The sequence below is a fragment of the Neomonachus schauinslandi genome, chromosome 15 (assembly GCF_002201575.2).
Source record: "Neomonachus schauinslandi chromosome 15, ASM220157v2, whole genome shotgun sequence".
NCBI lineage: Eukaryota > Metazoa > Chordata > Mammalia > Carnivora > Phocidae > Neomonachus > Neomonachus schauinslandi.
The window spans coordinates 40559300-40578435 of record NC_058417.1 but is presented as its reverse complement, the minus strand read 5'-3'; the positions used below and the strand labels follow the sequence as shown (position 1 = coordinate 40578435).

The 19136-nt window shown below is 58.7% G+C and overlaps 2 protein-coding genes across 3 annotated transcripts; one reads left to right on the top strand and one right to left on the bottom strand.

The window, feature by feature from the left end:
• Nucleotides 1-416: 416 nt before the first annotated feature.
• On the bottom strand, nucleotides 417-14810 carry CNTNAP1 (contactin associated protein 1). Its single transcript, XM_021681791.1, has 24 exons — nucleotides 14545-14810; nucleotides 13565-13666; nucleotides 13286-13479; nucleotides 12695-12842; nucleotides 12398-12601; nucleotides 11646-11830; nucleotides 11011-11154; nucleotides 10063-10324; nucleotides 9053-9202; nucleotides 8625-8796; nucleotides 8072-8178; nucleotides 7815-7934; nucleotides 7244-7447; nucleotides 6860-7016; nucleotides 6649-6776; nucleotides 6163-6348; nucleotides 5456-5677; nucleotides 4962-5201; nucleotides 3486-3839; nucleotides 3193-3320; nucleotides 2691-2784; nucleotides 2250-2495; nucleotides 2101-2148; nucleotides 417-1611 (listed from the first exon to the last, which is right to left on the bottom strand). Exons 1-24 carry the CDS (start codon nucleotides 14606-14608, stop codon nucleotides 1319-1321), a joined length of 4152 nt encoding a protein of 1383 aa, XP_021537466.1. The 5' UTR covers nucleotides 14609-14810; the 3' UTR covers nucleotides 417-1318.
• A 668-nt stretch (nucleotides 14811-15478) lies between these two features.
• CCR10 (C-C motif chemokine receptor 10) lies at nucleotides 15479-17402 on the top strand. Of its 2 annotated transcripts, none has more exons than XM_021681680.1 (2): nucleotides 15479-15502; nucleotides 16334-17402. In XM_021681680.1, exons 1-2 carry the CDS (start codon nucleotides 15479-15481, stop codon nucleotides 17399-17401), a joined length of 1092 nt encoding a protein of 363 aa, XP_021537355.1. In that variant the 3' UTR covers nucleotide 17402. The 2 variants fall into 2 exon arrangements, 1 of the variants encoding a protein (XP_021537355.1); XR_002479904.1 differs by lacking the exon at nucleotides 15479-15502 and adding an exon at nucleotides 16098-16185 and having other exon boundaries at nucleotides 16334-16345.
• The last annotated feature ends 1734 nt before the right edge of the window (nucleotides 17403-19136 follow it).

Sequence of the window (19136 nt, the reverse complement as noted above, 5' to 3'; positions counted from 1 at the left end):
GTACTTTGGGGCTGGAAGGATCCAGGGGCGTCAGTACGGGGGCAGCTCGGACTGACGCACTAGCATTCTGATCCCCACTTGTCCGCTGAGATCTGGGGTTAGGGGAGGTGAAGGGTTTGGCGAGAGCCCATCTGGCTCCTGGTCAGTGATGCAAGGACTCTGAGGGCTCCCCGTAGAAATTCCTGAGCCCTCAGATGGGGTCCTTTAAAATCATCCCGCTTATCCCCTCGCCACGACGCCAGCTACCACGCACAGACTGGGGCTCTGCCACTCTGCTTTATTAGGACGGCTCAGGCTCTGAGCGCATGGCTTCAGAGTGGAGGCTGGGTCGGACTGGGTGAGTGGCCAGCAAACCTCACGAGACTTCCAACACAGGAGAAGCAAAAACCACAGACTGTGGGCACAGCACAGGACAGTCGATTGATTTTTTCTTTTATATATAAACTGGTAATTAGAAAATTAGAGTAATATATAGAGTTTCTCTAGAGAGAGATTTTGCAACAAAAATTATATATAAAGAATAGGACCTCCCGGGCAAACGAAGCAGCATCTCTGAGCGGAGGAAAGAGGACTCCTCATGCACTGGAGAGGGGGCCAAGCCTTTGGACAGGCACCAAGGCTATTGCATATCTTGGAAGAGGGAGGAAGAATAGAGGGCTGGCTAGTCGGTGTGTCTGCATTATTCTCTCTACATTGCAAGTTTTTTTTTATGGCTTTGGCTAAAGCATGTGAAGCAGCGGAGGTACTAAGGTGCTAAAAGCGAGGCCTCTTGGTCTCTGTACAAAACAAAAAAGAGAGGGTGGGGAACAGCAACAAAGCCCTCCCTGACCCCCAACTGAGTGGAAGCAGATGGAAGACATTCTGCAGGGCAGGGGGGAGGCTAGGGGATATGATGTAGCAGCCTCCTCCCCCCATGCCCGGTGCATCCCTGCAATCCCACACATCTGTCCCTGCTGAGATTGAATATTTGAAGGGAAGCAGTTAATCTCCCTTGCACTCTGTTGTTAATCCCTGGCAGCAGCTGGGACAGGGATGGCAGAGAGGGCCTGTCTCTACCCCATGGAGCTTCTCCTTTGGGGCAGGCAAACAACCAGGAGCCTGGGGAAACGGGGACGGGGAGAGCATTGCTTTAGGCAGTGAGGTCGGCCACTCCCTTTGGTCCCATCTGTAGCTCTGCCTACCAGACTTGGCAGGAGGGGCATCCTCTGGATGAGCAGAACCAGCTAAGAGGAGCCAAATGTCCCTGACAGGGTGGGGAGAGGTGGGAATTGGGAGATTCAGAGGAGATGGACTTGGTCCCTAAAGCCCTTCTCCTGATTCATTCAGACCTGGACTCCTCCAGGATCTGGGGAAGATTTTGGTCCCGGGGGCCAGGGGCTGGGCCTGGAGCTGCGGCTGGGGCTGGGGCTGGGGCTGGGGCTGGGGCTGGGGCTGGTGTAGGGGCCGGGACCTGGGCAGCGCCTGAAGTAGGTAGGGGAGGTTTGCTGCCAGGATGGTAATCATGGGTGGCCTTGGGCTCGTTGGTGTGGTAGGAGCCCTTGTAGCGATGATTTTGCAGATAGAAGAGCACCAACATCCCCACCAGCCCCAGCAGCAAGAAGGCCACCAAAACTGAAAGGGAAAGAAGGAACAATTCAGAGCCGTTCTTGGGGGTATCTCCACAGACACACATGTATGCTTTTGGCCAAAAGGATGCGTGTATGACTGTCCGCAGTTCGAGCGTGGCAAGCCAGGCCCAAGTGTCCGGCAGGTCTGAATTCCTGGCTTAACCCCTGGTGTCTTTGATTTCTAGTATTCTCTTTGCACATCCCTGGAGTTACCCCAGTTTCTCGCCTCTCTGGAGGTTACTGCACCCCCTTTCCTCATCCTTTAGCTATAGCGCCATTTTAATATTTCATTTCAGTTAAAAGTCCATAGCATCCTCAAACCTTGAAGAATCTCCAGCTCAATTCTCTCCTACCGTCCGCACAGCCTAGCTCATGTGTGTGTGCACCCCCACACGCCTAGTGCCTTCGCCCCCCTCAGCCCTGGGGATACGGGGCACGGAGGGGATGCCCACGGAGGGTAGAATTAGGTCAGGGTAGTGATCATGCTACTCACAGCCTAAAAGTATGGCCACCCATCCCTCATCGTGGTAGTACGGGAAGTCTGAAGAGGAGAAAGCCCCAGTTAGGAGAAGCCTCCTCCGTGTTAAGAATCGTTTCCCTTCCCTGTCGACCGTCCCTCTTCTGTGTGTGCCCTGGACCTACCTGGGGGCAGATACCAGGGATCCAGCTCAGGTGGCACCTCTGCGACAAGACGTGGCATGGCCCCGCAGTTAGACTCAGACAGTTCTCCCTGAACTCGAAGGGCCTCGGCTAGCTCAGCGGTCATGGGGCGAGGGGCTCGGAAGTGGGTCTTGAGGGGAGCCACGTTGTTGAATCGAACACCAGACAGGCAGCCCGAGAACCCCGGTGTGTTGTAGCGCTGGATCTCTGGGTCGATGACCCCGGTCTCTGAGGGAGAGGCAGGCCCAGAGGGACGGGGGCTGGGGCCACCCCTAGGCTCGCCCCGCTCACCGCTCGCCATCCACAGGTTTCCTGCTCCTCATGATCACCGCCTTCGCAGCCGGTCCCAGGTCCCTCGCTCCTCTGGGCTCCAGGGGCTTCGCCCACAACCCCTCACCCCAAACACTCGCACCCACAGCTCACCCATAACACGCCCTAGATACAAGGCCTTGGGTGAGTCCAGCTGGCTGTCCACCAACAGCGAGAACTTCTGTTCTGTCAGCGGGAAGTAGTCCACCTGAGGGGGAGGGAGAACCAGAGGCTGACGAAGCCAAGACCCCGCTGAACCCCCGTGCCGCCCCCGCTGCTGGGGAGCCCTCGCTCAGTCCTGGGTGGACAGCCACCCAGATGAAGGATTCGGCGTGGAAAACCCAACAGCCTCATCTGGGCCTTGTCGTTGCAGCCACCAGGGGTTTGACTTTGTGGAAAACTTTGTGGAGCCCATTCACTGACTTATAAAACAGACGTAAGAACGCCTGCCTCCCCGAGCGAGCTCCCAGGGCACGTGTGAGGGTCACAGGAGGCAAAACACAGGAGACTCCTCTGTGAACTGGGATGTGCCCTACTCGTGCTAAATAGCTGGCCTTTCCCCCGGGGGCCGCAACCTGGGCGCCGTCTGAGCTGGTCTGCCTCCCTCCGCGCGCACCTGGATGAAGAGGTTGCGGTAGACGCGGGTGATGTTGACGCTGTGGGGCTGGCCGTCAGTGACGGGCCTCGTGGTCAGTTGGTACACGTAGGGGCTGGTGCCCAGCTGATACCTCAGCTGCAGGGTCCCTGTGGGATGGGGGGGAGAAGGGGCGTCTCCTCTGGGCTCCCACAGCCCCCTGTCTTCGGAGAGCGCTCGGGGGGCCTTGAACCAGCGAACCAGTAGTTGTCAGAGTGGAGGGCGCGCTGCCGGAAGCTGGAGCTGGGGCGGGAGGGGGGCTGTGGGACCTTTACCGTCTTCCTTGATGAGCACGGCCATGTAGTCCCGCACGAAGGAGCTGACATAGAGCAGGACGGCGGGGGCGGAGTCTGTGCTGAAGCTGAAGGACACCTCCTCTCCCGTGACGTTGTAGACAGGCCCGCGGTACCCGGGCACCGGCCGGCCGGGCCGGGGGTATTCGGGCAGACGGTACCCGGGCCCGTGGTAGCCAGGCACGTAGCCCGGGGTGTCATAGCCAGGGACGTAGCCCGGCTCGTAGCCCGGCACCGGCCGGCTCAGCATGTGCGAGAACTCCCGGGCGGCCGAGCGCAGCGCCGACTGCAAGTTGTAGCGCATCCAGGTGCCGGGCTCAAAGAAACCGCCGATATCTGAAGGCAGATGGAGTGAGGTCAGGGCCCCCACTCCCGGATTCGGACACTGTTATGTCATCCTCGCCGCCGCCCTGGGACCTTGCCGCGCGGTCACAGCATGCCTCCATTCACCGGTAGGTCCCCTTGTCCCAGAAATGGAATCTGTCCCAGAATGGAATCTTAAAACCATGAGAAATGGAAAAGATCATCCAGTACAACCCGTGCCTTTGACAGATGGGGAGACTGAGGCACAGAACTGGCTACTGACTGCCATAAGGATACGCAGTACGCGGAGAGCCAAGATTAGAACCGAGGTATCATGGGGACGCCTGGGGGGCTCAGTCGTTTAAGCATCTGCCTTCGGCTCTGGTCATGATCCCGGGGTCCTGGGATCGAGCCCCGCATCGGTCTCCCTGCTCAGCGGGGAGTCTGCTTCTCCCTCTCCCTCTGCCCACCACTCCCCCTGCTTGTGCTCGCTCTCTGACAAATAAATAAAATCTTAAAAAAAAAAAAAAAAAGAATCGAGGTATCGTGAACCCCTCTGGTACACTCGCCACCACTCACACTTCCAAACCAAGACGAAAGGTCCTCTGCTGGTCCCCGAGTCCCTGCATCTCCCTGCTCCGGCAGACTTCGCACACCGTGAACCTACCTGCGCGCACATCCTCCTAGGCCAGCCTTAGGAAGGATGCAGTCTGGGTGCATGTGCGGAATCTTGCGGTGCTGAATGTCAAGGCTTGCCTTAACCGAGAACCAGGCTGTAAGACGTGTTTTAGGAGCTCAGCGATTATCAACTAGGAAATGGCATAGGAGGGCGTCGCGCCGCCTGCGGTGGGTATGCTTGCAAGGGGGCTGATCTGTGCTATCTTGGTGACAGTGGGAAGATGGGGAAGTTATCTGCCGGTTGCTTTTGAGTTCCTTTAGTACCAGCCAACTGTACCATCCCTTCCTTGCCCCACTTTATGACTTGGAGTCGCCCGGCATCTTCAGCTGCCGGACGGCCCCGCCTCAGCACTCAGGAACCCAGGGACAGCTCTAGTTTTCCCTGGTGCTGACCCTGCACCCTCCGTCCTTCCCTTGCCCTCCCTGCACCCCGCTGCGCCCTAGGGCTCCGGGTCTCCCATAAGCAGCCGCACTGACCGTGGTTGCAGTACGGCCCATCGAAAGCCGTAAGGTCACAGTCACACGTGTAGTAGCTGTACCGCTCCACACAGCGGCCTCCGTGGAAACAGGGGAACCGGGGGTGGGCGCAACGGCCCGTGCAGTTGGGTGAGGTACCCTCTGAGGCGTTGGCACGGCCCTCCAGGTTCAGAGTCACTCCGTTCAGACGCATCGCCCTCAAGCAACCCACGAAGGGGCGCCTCTTAAGCTCTGCAGATCCTGGGAAGGGCGGGCCGGTCAAGAAATGGGTGTAGAGCCAGAGACGGGTAAGTATTGGGGTTGGAGAGGGAGCTAAGGGGAACGAAATCATGGCATAAAATCCACGGCCTAGAGAGGAGAGGTGAGCTCTTGGCCCACTCTGCAGCAGAGGGCATGGGGACCTCAGACACGGGGCTCCTGGAAGCCAGGAGAGCTGCGGTGAGAGGGCGGGAAGGCGCAGGAGGCCTCAGACCCGGCGCAGGGTTGCTGCTCACCGACATAAAGGGGCTGGTCATACTCCAGCCAGAGGTAGGTCTGCAGGGGCATGGGCCGCAGCACCCAGGGCCGGTGGTCCACACGGAGCCGGGCCTGCTTCACGTTGATTTCCGCCCGGACCAGGTGCCACTCATCGTCGTTGAATTCAAAGTCATCCGAGTGTACTGTTAGGTTCTCATCCCCATTCCCCACATCGAAGGCGAAGACCACATCCCGGGATGCTGGACAACGCAGGGGTGGGGAGAAAGGACTCAGACCTCACAGATTCCTCACCCCATACAAGCTCTCTTCTTCACTCCTCAGAGCTCCTTGAATGTCCCTCCAGTTTGTCCTCAGCCTGGGACAAAACCCATAAACTCCTTAAAACCTTATGCTCCTGGTCTCTCCCAAATTTGCAGATCCTTGGAGCCAGCTTCCCAGCCCCACTTCTGAGGTTAGAAGCATAGCCAGTCAGGTAGAAAACACCTCAGGAGTCCAGCTGCCTTATCCACATGTGCGGGGCCTGAAGCCCGGAGAGCTGAAGTGAGTGCCCAAGCTCACAGAGCCAGCCAGCTACCAAGACAGACCCGGGTCTAGAACCTACTGTTACCCAAAGCCCTTTCCGTGCTGGCATCTGCCCTTGTCCCTTCCCCCAGCCTCTGCCTACCCCACCTCGGCCCAGAGAGCTCCGTCCAGCCCACGCCCCTCCCGGCGTCTGCCCGCTCACTGTTGAGTTCCACCCGCACGTAAGGCCGGCGCCACTGGCAGTAAGGGCCCCCCATATTCTCTAGGAAGACTCCCGAGGGAGCCGAGGTCCTGAAGTAGAAGGAGACATCAAGGCTGTGGTTGGCATGGATGGGGGGAAAGCGTAGGGCAGCCCCAGTGTGGAAGGAGATGGTGTTCCAGGAATTCCCTGCAAAAGCAGAAGGAGGAAGGCCTTGTCAGGGAGGTCGGAGGGTGAAGGAAGGGAGCCCCCGGTGGGGTGGGGGAAGATAGGGCAGGGGGGACGGCTGGGGGCGGGGAGCCAAGGGAAGGAGAAGGGGTCTAATGAAAGAGAATGAGGTACAGGGAACAACACAGAAGGGGTCCCATCCCAGCAGGAGCTGGGTGTCTGGCAGGATGTCCTAGAGACCCGCAGTGGGTCAGGTGGCCTAAATTTTGGAAACTGGAGAGCCAACCCTGGGAGGGCACACAGAAGGGGTCTGCCACTCACGATCGCCATAGCAGCGCAGAGGCCTCAGGAAGAACTGGGCCTCAGAATTGGAGCGGTTCGTATCCCCCACCACCACCTGGGTGACGGGCAAATGGTCCACAAAGGTCAGCAGTCCCTTGTCGGTTCTCCTGTGGGGGCAGGATGCAGTGGTTCAGGCCCTGCTGTTCTGCTGCCCCTGGAATCCTGAACGCCCTGTCCCTTCGCCCCTCACCACTGGGGCTGGTCGGCATCACAGTTACAGTGCAGAGCGGGGTCCACGCAGCTCCGGTCCAGACCACAGGCACAGCGCTGGATCCCAGGCTGCGAGCCTCCCCAGTAGAAGTGCTGCTCCTCGTTTCGGCCAATCCAAAAGCTGTAGGGGTAGCCTCCTGGGGAAGACGTGGAGGCCATTTCCAGGCCTCAGCCCTCCATTAGCCCCGGGGCTCCTCTCCCCTTTCCAACCCACCCAGATCCTTGCTCGAATGTTCAAGAGCTCCAGCTGAGCCCTCTGGTTCCCTCCTCCCAAGCCCCCATGGGTCTCTCCTCCAGCGCTGCACCTTGCCCGCCGTGGCCCAGGCCCTCAGCGGCCCAGGCCCTCAGCGGCCCAGGCCCTCACCAGCAGTGTTGAGGAGCCGGGAATTGTAGCAGGAGAACTCGATCCACTGTTCACAGTGCTGAGAAGCATTGGCCAGGGCACTGACTTCCTCCCAAGAGGCATTCCAGTACTGGATGGCCCCCAGGAATGGCCGCTCCATGCTAGAACCTGTCACCCGAGTTGTCCACAGCCTGTCATGCCGCACAACTGTCCACGCCCGGTTTTCTGGGGGAGTGGAAGGGACAGAGCTTTGGCTCGAGATGGGCATTCTCTACCCATCTCCCTGCCCACCTCCACCACCATTGCTGCTCCTCAGAGCCAATAAATGTGGCCAGCAGCTCTGTTCCAGCCCAGCTCTGGGCCCCCGACCCTGGAGGCTGGAGATGGGACAGATGGACTGGATCGGGAAGCTGGAATTTATCTGCAAAGCTAGATTACAAATTCCTGAGTGTCCCCTTTCCCCTCTGTCATCCTTTACCCCCCACCACAGATCAATCTTGCTGGACCCTGTCTCCCCGCTTCAATCCCGTTTCCCCCACACCCCCTCACAGCCCTGTCAGCTGCCCCTTCACCACCCATCAGAGCCACTGACCTCGGATATCACAGTACACCACAAATGGCTTCAGGGGGCCACTGCCATCAGGATCAATGGTGAAGTTTCCAGAAGTTTTCCCACTGAGTCGATAAGCCTCACAAGATTCCTTATACAGAGCTGGTAGGTCATGGGGTGGGGTTATGGGGTCAGAGGGCTAGGAGGGCCAGTCCTACCAGCTCTAGCAGCCTCGTGATCCCCAGCAACCTCCTGGCCTCCCCTGCCCCGGAGTGGCCCCCATGCCCCAGCCGGCTTACGTTGGTGACAGGTCTCTCCCTTGTAGCCTGTCAGTTCACAATAGCAGATGAAGTCATCCCAGGATTGGTAGCAGCGTCCATCATGCTCACACATGTTAGGGCTACACCTAGGGAAGAGGGTCAGCACCAAGGGAAGGTGCCTTACTGTGAGCGTGAGCATGGGGTCTGATCCCTACAAACTTCCCTTCCGGCTCCTGAGAGCACCAGCACCCCGACTAACTAGCTAGATATAAGCCTAAGTGCTGGCACATTAGGCAGGCCTCAGGACTCAAGGACTACTGTTTATCCGCCCCACCGCCCCGAAGAAAACCCTCTAGGACCAAGAACAGATGCTTCGTTTCCAGTCCGAGCATGTGTCACTTTAACGGAAGAACCAGGTAAAGAAGGACAAGAGGATGAGACAAGAGGTCAAGGAGGAGTCATCTCCAAGTGGGAGACTGAGGAACTGGGACCAGGAGAAGGGAGATTATTGAGAAAGGCCACTCCCGTTGGGAGACCACCGAAGAGGGCTTTGGAGGGGTCACCTCTTGCAGGGAGAGGGGCTTCTGGATACCTATCAGTGATGCCACATGTGTCAAAGAGGACCTCAGCATAGTATCCAAGCCGCCGGCCCTCCACCAGAGTCAGGTTGACCAGTTGACCATCCACCTTGAGCAGCTCCATGCAGCCATGGAACGCCGTCTGGTTGGAGTGGCAGCCCGATCGACTGGCTGGTTTGGGACAACCTGGAGCAACCACCCCTGTGAGGCCCTCCCCAGGGGAGACCCCAGAGACCCTCCCCCGGGGAGATGCCAAAGGAAAGCCAGATATGAAGGAAGGAAGGGGGCCAAGAGACAATGGCAGTGACCTTCCAGTCCCCAAGGCTCCAGAGGGGAGAGAGGGATTTATCCCTACAAATCTCCAGGTAGCCCCATCTGAGGGGACTTTGGTGATGCCTTCCCACCCAGAGACAGGGGTCTGGCCAGGTTGGCTCCCACTTACCCCCAAAGAAGTATGAGGTGCCAGTGCGGATCAGCAAAGGGTATGAGACCCTGACCTCTGCCCCCTCCACGTCATCGATGCTGATGACTGCATGGTTCTCCTGGGCTGCAAAATTCACCTCGTGCCAAAAGCCATCATTCAGGCGGTACCCTGGACAGGAAAAAAGGATGGTGTGGGTGTGGGAAGACACATTCTGAGATAAGGGTGTCTTGAGCAGGGAAGCAGCAACCTCACTCTGTGCCTATGTGCCCTCCATTACATTAGATATACACACACACACACACACACACACATATGTATATATACAACATATTAAATATAAAACATATTAAATATATAACATATTAAATATATAATATGTTAAATATATCAAATGTTAAATATATAATATATTAAATATATAAATAATATATAACATTAAATATAATCTATAACATATATTAAAGATTTGTTTATTTGAGAGAGAAAGGAGAGTGGAGAGTGCCCGTGGGGGGGGTGCAGAGGGAGAGGGAGAGAGAGAATCTCAAGCAGACTCCCTGCTGAGTGTGGAGCTCAACTAGGGGCACGATCTCATCACCGTGAGATCAGGACCCCAGCGGAAATCAAGAGTCAGATGCTTAACCGACTGAGCCACCCAGGCACCCCCCTCTCCATCACACTTATCACACTGAGTGGTGACATCTTTGTCTTCACTAACCCTAGCAGCTGAGGCAGAGTTGGCAAAGTCGCAAACGAGTAACAAACTCTTCTGGAGCCCCCTGGAACTAGATGAGACCAGGACTCCTCAGCCTACCTGCCTCTCCCAGCAGCCTGAGCGGCTCAGATCTGACTCCTCACCCCCGTCCACTCCGTCCCATCCCCAGGGCTCAGGGTCCTCCTGCCCTGCTCCCTTCCCCCCCTCACCCCTCTCCAATAAGCGAGAGGCCTCCTTGCGGGCCCGCACCCGCTCCTCCTCTGCCCTTCTCTGGCCTTCTGGCGCCTCCCGCCTCCCCCCACTCTCCACCCCTCACCAGCAGCAAACTGAAGCTTCTTTCGGCCAGTCTGCGCGATGGACACGTTGATCTGCCCTTCACTGAGCATCAGCTCCACGTGGCCCAGCCCGTCCCCCAGGCGGGAGAACAGTAGCAGCCCCGTGAGATCCCAGGTGCGGAAGCGAAAGGAGACGGCGAAGCGGCCTCGGCGCGGGAAGCCAGGCACTTGCACGAAGTTGTGAGGCCCTCCGAAGTTGACGGGGTGAGGAACCGGGTCCAGGCAACGGAAGGCTACCTTACCCTGAGGACGGAAGTAAGGGGCCATCAGCATCCAAGAGAATGAATGTGCTGTCTGCCTCTGCGGGGAATTCAATTTCCGGACCGATCTAAGACCCTCCTCACGGCACTCCCTCGGGGTGTGTGCGGGGGAGGGGGTGGGACCTCCCACTCTGACCATTCCCAGCCCCCACAAACATAACCAGCTGTGGAGGGGGTCTCCAACCAAGTCGGCCCTGGGGGACTCTGCTGGCTATTCTGGCTTTACACCGTCTCCAGGGCGACCGCCTCCTTCGCTTCCTCCCAGCCTGGAGAGGCAACTTCCTGCTGGCTTCCTGGCGGGCACTAGAATACTCGCTGCAGGGTTGGGGTGGCGTGGGGGGCGGGGACCACACCAAAACAGACCTGGGTTCAAGACCGGACTCAACCACTGTACAACTCCGTGATCCCGGGCCAAGCCACCCCGGGGTCTCTGCACCTTATTTTCCTCAAGCATTAATTGAGGATGTGGTTAGACCAGACCACACCTTCTTAACTGGGGGTTAGGGAGGGGTGGCCTTTGCACCTCCTGTGAATCCGTGGTGCCTCCCCCACCACCCCACCATTTGAGCATTTGGCTGGGGAGAGAAGAATCCTCGGCTTTTATCTGATTCTCTTTGCTTTCCGAGCAGCTCTGATGTCCCTCCCTCCCTGATCCCCCAGCCCACTGGCCTCGAAGGTGATCCTCGAATGGCGCCGCACGGCCAGGTCTGCGATGTTCACTCGGTTGAAGATTATGTTTTCTATACAGCCTCGGAAATTATGCCGATAGGCCAGGTTCTTCTGCGCAGCGCCCACCAAACCCCCAATGTACATCTGCGGGCGGGGTGGGGGATTAGGTTCCCTGGGTGCCAGAACGCGCACGCGCACTTTCTCTCCCCTCCGCCCCACGCTTTCCCAGGCACATTTCCCCAGTATCGATGTTAAAGCTGGAAGCTCGCTGGGCCTCCCCAGGCTTGGGTGCTAGCCCTGACTCCACCACAAATTGGCTGCATGCCCTTGGGTAGGTCAATTAACCTGTCTGGGATTCTTTATCTGCAGATCAGGGCCACACAGTTGGGCAATCCAATGGGGCAATTTTCTCATCTTGTCGGATCCCCAAAACCCAGATTTCCAGATCCCATGTCAGTTGTTCTGGGGGCGGTGCCCAGGAAATCAGCCTGCTAACAGCAATAACAGCCACAACAACCCAGGCCCGTGAGCTGCAAGTTTGCCAAGAGCTGCTAGAATATTCAGGAACTGGAAAGCACTGTCTCCCACGGACCCGCCCAGCACTCCAACTCGACTAAATAAACCACTCTGCTCACCTCGTTGTCCAGGTTCAGCCTCTCAAAGTCACCATTGAGCACAAAGCGCTGCACATAGCCGTCCAGGGTGAGGTTTGCCTCCCGGCCAAATCGGTCCACACGCACATAATGCCAGTGCTGGTCGTTGAGGACGCCACCAGCGCTCACAGTGGTGTGACCGGGCCTGGGCTGGATGGGGCTGCTGCCTGGGGGGACGGAGGAGCAGGGTCAGACCTACAACCTGGAGAGCCCCAGAGAGGCCTAGCCCCCAGGGGAAGGCAGCAGCCAGGAGCACAGAGAAGGGTTGGCACAGGGCCCAGGGCATATAGAGCTTGGACGTCCTCAGCTTGGGATGGAGCGGGGTCCACCGGCGAGTATGTGACTTAGGGTAAGTCATTTAACCCCTCTGAGCCCCCGTTTTCCACTAGCTGCTTCTACTTCATCATATGGATGTTATGAAAAGCTGATGAAATACAAAATAACAACTCTTGGGTTTATATGTATATGTACACAAAGTATATATAAGGTTTCTACAATGAGGAAACAGACTGGAGAAGTGCCTTGTCCAAGGTCACACCACTGGTAGGTGGAGCTGAGACTGGCATCCAGATCGCCTGACTCGGAGTCCAGTGTTTTGCGAGCACCAAATTGTGGGTTTGGTCCGAACAGTAAGGAAGGGCGAGCTCGGGAGTGGGCGCGGCCTCGCGGGGGCGGAGCAGCGAGGGGCGTGGCCGCAGAGCCGCCGGGGTCGCCCGGCCGGCGGCGGAGCTCACCCAGGCTCATGTGCAGCAGCAAGTGCGCCCCCTGCAGCTCCAGTGTCACGTAGTCGCCTTGGACGCCCTCCGCGTGCAGCAGGAGCCCGTCCTTCTCTTCGGTCTTGAAGCTGAAGGCGAACACGTCCCACAGGCTCCGGCTGACCCCTCGCGGGAAGCGGTACGAGATGGCATCATCGCCGTCGAAATAGAGCACGTCGGACTCTGCGCGAAGGACAGTAGGTGGGCCGAGGACCGGGAAGACTGTCTCCGGAGCCTCCCCTCCGCCACCCCCAGCCACGACCTCCGCACTCGTACTGTACGGGCAGCCGTAGAGGCCGAGCCTCAGGCCGATCTTGCCGCGCGGGTTCCAGGCCAGCGGCACGATGCGGATGTAGCGCGCCGTGAAGTGGTAGTGCAGGTCGTGACGCACTATCGCCGACTCGTTCACGTTGCCGAAGAAGGTCTGAGGGGGGAAGGGGAGAGGAGAGACCAGGTCCCCACCTCTGCTTCGTTTCTCTACAGCCTCCCAGCGGGCAGTTGTCACACCCAGCCAATATCAACTTCCAGAAAGGAAACTCTCCTTGATCTCCTGGGCCCTCGTGGCTTTAGACAAACAGGTGCCCTCTCCCGCCATCCTATTATTTCCTCAAAGCTCAACTCAGATGTCCCCTCCTTCAAGAAGCTCTCCTAGATTTGACCCTAAGGTATGTGAATCCCTGTCATCTGAGAAAGTCTTGCACACATGGTGAGCTGACCGTCCCTCTGGACTGAATCCCCAGATTGGAAGTCACTGCTCCTCACGTGTGTCCCCACCATCACCTCCTCCATCTCCCCCAAGCTAGTGCCCAGCCTAGGATGCAGAACCGAAGAGGTTCTCCGAGTGTGTGCACAGGGGGCCTGGAATACCGCATTGTGCCCTTGCTGGTAGAATGGCGTCCAGCTGTCCACTCGGTCCCCGTAGAGCAGCATGTAGCGTGTGACCCAGTCCCACGAGTTAAACGAGCCCTGGGTGGCCACAGCTCGGATCCGGTGCTTCTTCATTAAGTCGATCTGGAGCCAAGGATTCGGGTCCCCAATTCGGGGAGACCATCCGCTTATGCCTATAGAAGAGGCAGGGGCTTTTACCACTGGCTCTCCCTAGCCCTCCGGAGCCCCCACCACGCCTTGGGGCGGTGCCTCGCTCACCGTGCAGCCGGGCAAAGCGCGGCGTGGTGAAGAGCCCGTAGTAGGAGGAGGCGCCCAGGGAGCGTGCGTACAGAGGCCCGACCAGCTCCTCGTCACAGCCGTCTAGGTTGGGGAAACAGACATTTTGTTCGCGCGGCCCCTCCCAGGTCCTTCCAAAGACCACGCACACTGAGCAACTGGAGCTCTTCCTTCTCTGTTCTCCAGCAGCCACCCCAGCACTAACTGAAGCCATCTGCTCAACCTGGGCTGCAGCAACAGCTGCACACTCAGGGGAGGCTGCCTTCTCCTTCTGGGGGGACCCCTAGGCCAGACCTTCCCTGTGACTGCTCCGGTACCAGCCCAGGCTTAGTACTCCCCTAAACACAACCCCAAACCTCAGGATCTTTCAGAACCTGAGTCAGCCCAAGGCACCAATCCAGCCCTAGCCTTATCATCAATCCCACTCATCAGCATCCCCAACCCTCACCAACCCCAAATCCAGGCCTTGGTCCCAAACCCAGCCAGTCATACCAGCATCACCAGCTTCATGTCCAACCTTAGCATCGGTCAGGGTCACCAACTCCTGCTTGGATTCCAGCCTCAAAATCCAGCCCCAGCCCCAAACCCTAGCCCCCAGGCCAGCTCCAAGCCCAGCCCCAGGCCCTGGCAAGACCTTAACCCCAGCTGGGATCACCAGTACCACCCTTACCCCCAACCCTCAAGCCCAGGCACCAGCTCCCGCTTGGATCCCTGTCCCAAATCCCTGCCCGGGGCCGACTGGATCCTCGGCTCCTCGGAGCCCAGCACCAGCCCGGGAGCGCGCGCCAGCCTCGGAGCTGCATTGCGGAGCGCGGGGGAGAGGCAGGAAAGGATGGGAACGAGCAAGCGCGCGCCAGCCAGGGAAGGGACCCGCGACCACCTAGCCGCAATGCGGCTGGACCCGCCCTGCAGGCTTTGGACTCCCTGGCCCCACCCTGCTTGCACCTGAGCCCGGCACTCACAGTAGCCCCAGCCCCGGGCTCCTGAGACCGCGGCGAGCAGGATGCAGAGGAGCCGGAGACACATGGTGCAGGGCTGACGGGTCTCGGCGGCCGCCTCCCAGTGCCCGGCTCCGGCTAGGGCTCCAGGTCCAGCTCGGGCTCCCAGTTCTCCTGGGGTTCGCAGCGGATCGCTGTCTGTGCTCCTAACTCACCCCTTCCTCTATCCTCGTCTCTCCCCCAACCCTTCTCCCTTCTCTCTCTCTCTTCTGTCGTTCCAGGTTCTCCGCGGCTCTCTCTCTCCTTCCCACCCTCTCTCCTCTCACCTCCCCCCTTCCCCAGCCTCTCTCTCCCCGCACGCGCCGCTTTCCCGGACCCCGCGCAAGCGCGCGCCTCAGCCCTGCTGCGAAAGGGCGGGGGTAGAGAGCCTCCAGCCGCCGGGAAATACCCTGAATAACCCGAGGCTGGCAGGGACTGTGGCCGCAGGGGTGGGGGAAGGAAGGCTAGTGCCAGTGGAGAGGTCCCGAAAAATCCAAGAAAAGCGGGGGGGGGGGTGAGTACCTGGAGATGGAGAGAAGAGTAAGTAAAAGAATCTAACATTTTCTGAAGGCAAATTATGCCTCAGGCACCTGTGCTAGGCACTCTCATAACCCTGTGAATTCGACATTTTTACCTTACTCCACTTTGCAGATGAAAAACCTGAGGCTCAAAGAGGTAAGCTTACTCAAGATCACACAGGTAGCTAGCAAATGATGATATTCCCAAACCCATTCTTTTTCTACTGGCAGGGCAAAGAGAAAACAAAAATAGGGGGTGGAATGGGAAAGTTAGGTAAAGAGAGCCCACAGACCCTAATCCCCACCGCCCTCTTGGTCCCTCTCCCCGCCCCTTCCTTCCTGTCCCTCTAGTTTAACTTCTCTCCCCAGTGGCTATACTTCAGAAACCTGTGTAGCCAGAGATGGGGACGGAGCCCGCAGAGCAGGTGGGAGTGGGGGCTGAGGGGGGAAGGGTTATAGAGAGGGAGGGTAAGGCAAAGAGATGGGATTCTCCACCTGGTAACAAGCTTCTGCCATGTTTTGACCTATCCAGGGTATCTGGAGCCATCTGGGACCAGGGACCTTCCAGACAGATGGGGCTGGTGATGTGAGGCTGGGGTTGGGGGATGGGACCGGGCTGAGGGGAATGGTGAGCTGAACCTAGAGGTCCGAGGTTGCAACAGAGACCAGAAAACCTGAGCCGTAACCCTTGAGACTCCCCCACTCCCCCAGTCATGAGTAGTTCAGTGTACCTGTACTGGAGGTTAGAGGTGGGGAGGGGAGGGGAGAAAGGAAAAGACCTTTGAAACCCTCTCCACATCATGCCGTGGAGTCCAGGGACCAGCTCCGAGGCAAAGCCTGCATGTGGGTGTTCTTTCCAGGAGAGGGCGCTGCAAACAGAACGGAAGCTCCAAGATTTATTAATAATAGAAACCTTGGCCTAAGGAGAGCACAGAGGCTTCACATCCATTATCTTCCTTATTTCAAACAACTGTGCCACTTGGGCTGGTCAGGATTTCTAATCTCCACGTTATATATCAGGCAACTGAGATCCAGAAAAGTCAAGGTCGGCCAGGAAGCTGGATGCAGAGGCAGGAGGGGTGCAGTGGAAGCCAAGGCCTGTTGGAGGGTATGTTAGGAAGAGTTTGGAGAAGAGTTTGTATCTTCTCCCTCTATACTGTTGTCACACAGCAGCTCCCAGCTTGGAAAGTATGTGTGGGAGGGGGAGGTGTGTGGGAAGATGTCTCATAAGGTCTCTCTCATTTTGCCCTCCCCAGGTCTCCTGGGGCCCCTACTCGGGGGAGGATGAGGAGGCATACTCCGTCGAGCCGTTGCCAGAGCTCTGCTACAAGGCGGATGTCCAGGCCTTCAGTAGGGCCTTCCAACCCAGTGTCTCCCTGGTGGTGGCTGCACTGGGTCTGGCTGGCAATGGCCTGGTCCTGGCCACCCATCTGGCAGCCCGACGTGCTGTCCGCTCGCCCACTTCTGCCCACCTGCTCCAGCTGGCCCTGGCCGACCTTCTGCTGGCCCTAACCCTGCCCTTTGCCGCAGCCGGGGCTCTGCAGGGCTGGAGTCTGGGAAGTGCCACCTGCCGCGCCATCTCGGGCCTCTACTCCGCCTCCTTCCACGCCGGCTTCCTCTTCCTGGCCTGTATCAGCGCCGATCGCTACGTGGCCATCGCGCGGGCCCTTCCCGCTGGACCGAGGCCCTCTGCTCGGGGCCGCGCACACGTGGTCTCAGCCATCGTGTGGCTGCTGTCGCTGCTTCTGGCGCTGCCGGCTCTCCTTTTCAGCCAGGACGGGCAGCGGGAAGGCCAGCGGCGCTGCCGTCTCGTCTTCCCCGAGGGCCTCACGCAGACGGTGAAGGGGGCAAGCGCCATGGCGCAGGTGGTCCTGGGCTTCGCGCTGCCGCTCGGCGTCATGGCCGCCTGTTACGCGCTCCTGGGCCGCACGCTGCTGGCCGCCAGGGGGCCCGAGCGCCGGCGTGCGCTGCGCGTCGTTGTGGCCCTGGTGGCGGCCTTCGTGGTGCTGCAGCTGCCCTACAGTCTCGCCCTGCTGCTGGATACGGCCGACCTACTGGCTGCCCGCGAGCGGAGCTGCCCTGCCAGCAAGCGCAAGGATCTGGCGCTGCTGGTGACCGGAGGGTTGGCCCTGGCCCGCTGCGGCCTCAACCCCGTGCTCTACGCCTTCTTGGGCCTGCGCTTCCGCCAGGACCTGCGGAGGCTGCTGCGGGGTGGAAGCTGCAGCCCAGGGCCTCACCCCCGCGGCCGCTGCCCCCGCCCGCCCCGCCTCTCTTCCTGTTCGGCTCCCACTGAGACCCACAGTGTCTCCTCCTGGGACTACTAGGGCTGCGAATCAAGGGGGGGGGGGGGGGGGGGGGGGATTCCAGGGAGGGTAGTGGGAAAAGGGAGTAGGTGGGGGAACACTGAGAAGGAGGTAGGGACCTAAAGGAATTGCTTCTGTACTTTGCCACATTAAATCGATAACATGGAAATGAGATGCAACCCAACAACTGTTACTATTTTTGAGTCACCGACTTGGAACCGGTGGGTTCCGCCTCCCCCTTCAACTGGCTTGGCTGTGAGTGGAAGGCGCTGAGAGTCTGGGTGGGGGTGCAGAGCTGCTGAGGCTGCTGAAGCTCTAGGCACTGTCACCCCCTCCACCTTCACCTGGTCTCTGCGAACAAGATGTGAGGTGGGAAAGCTGCCAGACGAGGAGGGCTGGGGTTCCTCTTAAAGTAGCACAAGGAAGAGCTTTCTAACAACCACAGTGCTATCCAGTAATGGCTGCCTTAGCAAGTACCGAGTTCCTGGCCTCCGGAATGTTCAGGCCAAGGCTGTTGGGAACTGTGTGTGCCTGTGCGTGGTGTGGTGGTAGGCAGGGACAGTGGCCAGGAGATTCCCGTTTGGGGTAGGCTCTTGGATTAGATTACCACTTTAAGGTCCCTTCTGAGGTTCTGTGGCAGAAAGAAAAAAAGAAAAAGGTAATTGAAAAAGTTGAGTCGGAGTTTTTCACCTTGGAGAAAAACCAAGGAGAGGGTTCCAATTTGAAAATTTCCAGAGTCGTTATCATGGGCGTGGTGGGGTTGGGGATGACTGCCGTTCTCCATCTTCCCTGGGGACAGGGTCAGAGGAAATGCACTGAGCCTGCCGGAAAGAGAGAGGTTAGACATCGGAAAGAACTTTCCTGCAGGCAAGGGCCTGGGATCCAGACAGGGAAGAGAGTATATGGTTCGAACGTCTCCATCTCCAGGAAATCTCAGTGCTGGCCACTGTCATCTGGGGCGAGGGCAAGGCCGGGATGCCTCTAGAGACGGTCGCATTGATGCCTGGTCTTTGTTTTACACGAGCACGGTAGGCAGGATGGTGTTCACGTGCGACAACTCTCGCAGTTTAATATCCGGTCAGCAAAGCTGCCCCGACCACTCCAGCCTGGAGTGCGGGGACCCGGGGCAAGAAGGGCGTGGCGTGGCGAGGAGGTCTCAAGGGAGGCGCTGGCCCGACGTCCCCGCCCTGTCCCGCCCCGCCCAGATCGGGCAAGCCTTCCTTCCTAGAGCCTCCGGCGGCTGAGACCGAAAGCCACCGCCACCAGAAGACAGGATCCGGGGAAGGCCCGGAGATGGCGCTGATCTCCCAAAGGTCCTACAAGCCAGCCACGGGGGGCCAACCTGGAACCCTCCACCGGAGACCGCGGGAATAGCCGCTGAGTCAGCAACGCACGCGCGCGCCCGCGACCGCCCTGGCCCCGCCCCGTCCGCGGCCCGGCCTCGCCCCGTCCTTTTAGCGCCTCGCTTAACCCCTTCTGACACAGAACCTCAGGCTATTCACCCTGAGAGACCTCCACTCTATTCCAAGACCAAAGAATTCCCTTGAATCTTAAATCACTCTCCCCACTAGAGTTCAGTGAGCTGTGCGCTCAGAATTAGGTTTTATTTCCGACCTGGGTCTGCACTTTCCCGAGTCTCTGCCTCAGCTTCTTCACCTTAAAAAGGAGGTGACTCAGACCAAAAAATTGGACTACTCCATCCAGGGACGGAGGGCCGCCTCTAGAGCTGTGCCTGGCGCAGGCAGCTGAAGATCTT

Excerpts from the sequence above, each read along its gene's own strand:
- CNTNAP1 (XM_021681791.1), bottom strand. The coding sequence starts at position 14,608 with ATGTGTCTCCGGCTCCTCTGCATCCTGCTCGCCGCGGTCTCAGGAGCC. Across the intron at positions 13,480-13,564 it reads GCGCTTTGCCCGGCTGCACG|GCATAAGCGGATGGTCTCCC; the intron begins GTGAGCGAGGCA and ends CCTCTTCTATAG. Across the intron at positions 11,831-12,397 it reads GCTGCTGCACATGAGCCTGG|GCAGCAGCCCCATCCAGCCC; the intron begins GTGAGCTCCGCC and ends CCGTCCCCCCAG.
- CCR10 (XM_021681680.1), top strand. The coding sequence starts at position 15,479 with ATGGGGACGGAGCCCGCAGAGCAG. Across the intron at positions 15,503-16,333 it reads GGACGGAGCCCGCAGAGCAG|GTCTCCTGGGGCCCCTACTC; the intron begins GTGGGAGTGGGG and ends TGCCCTCCCCAG.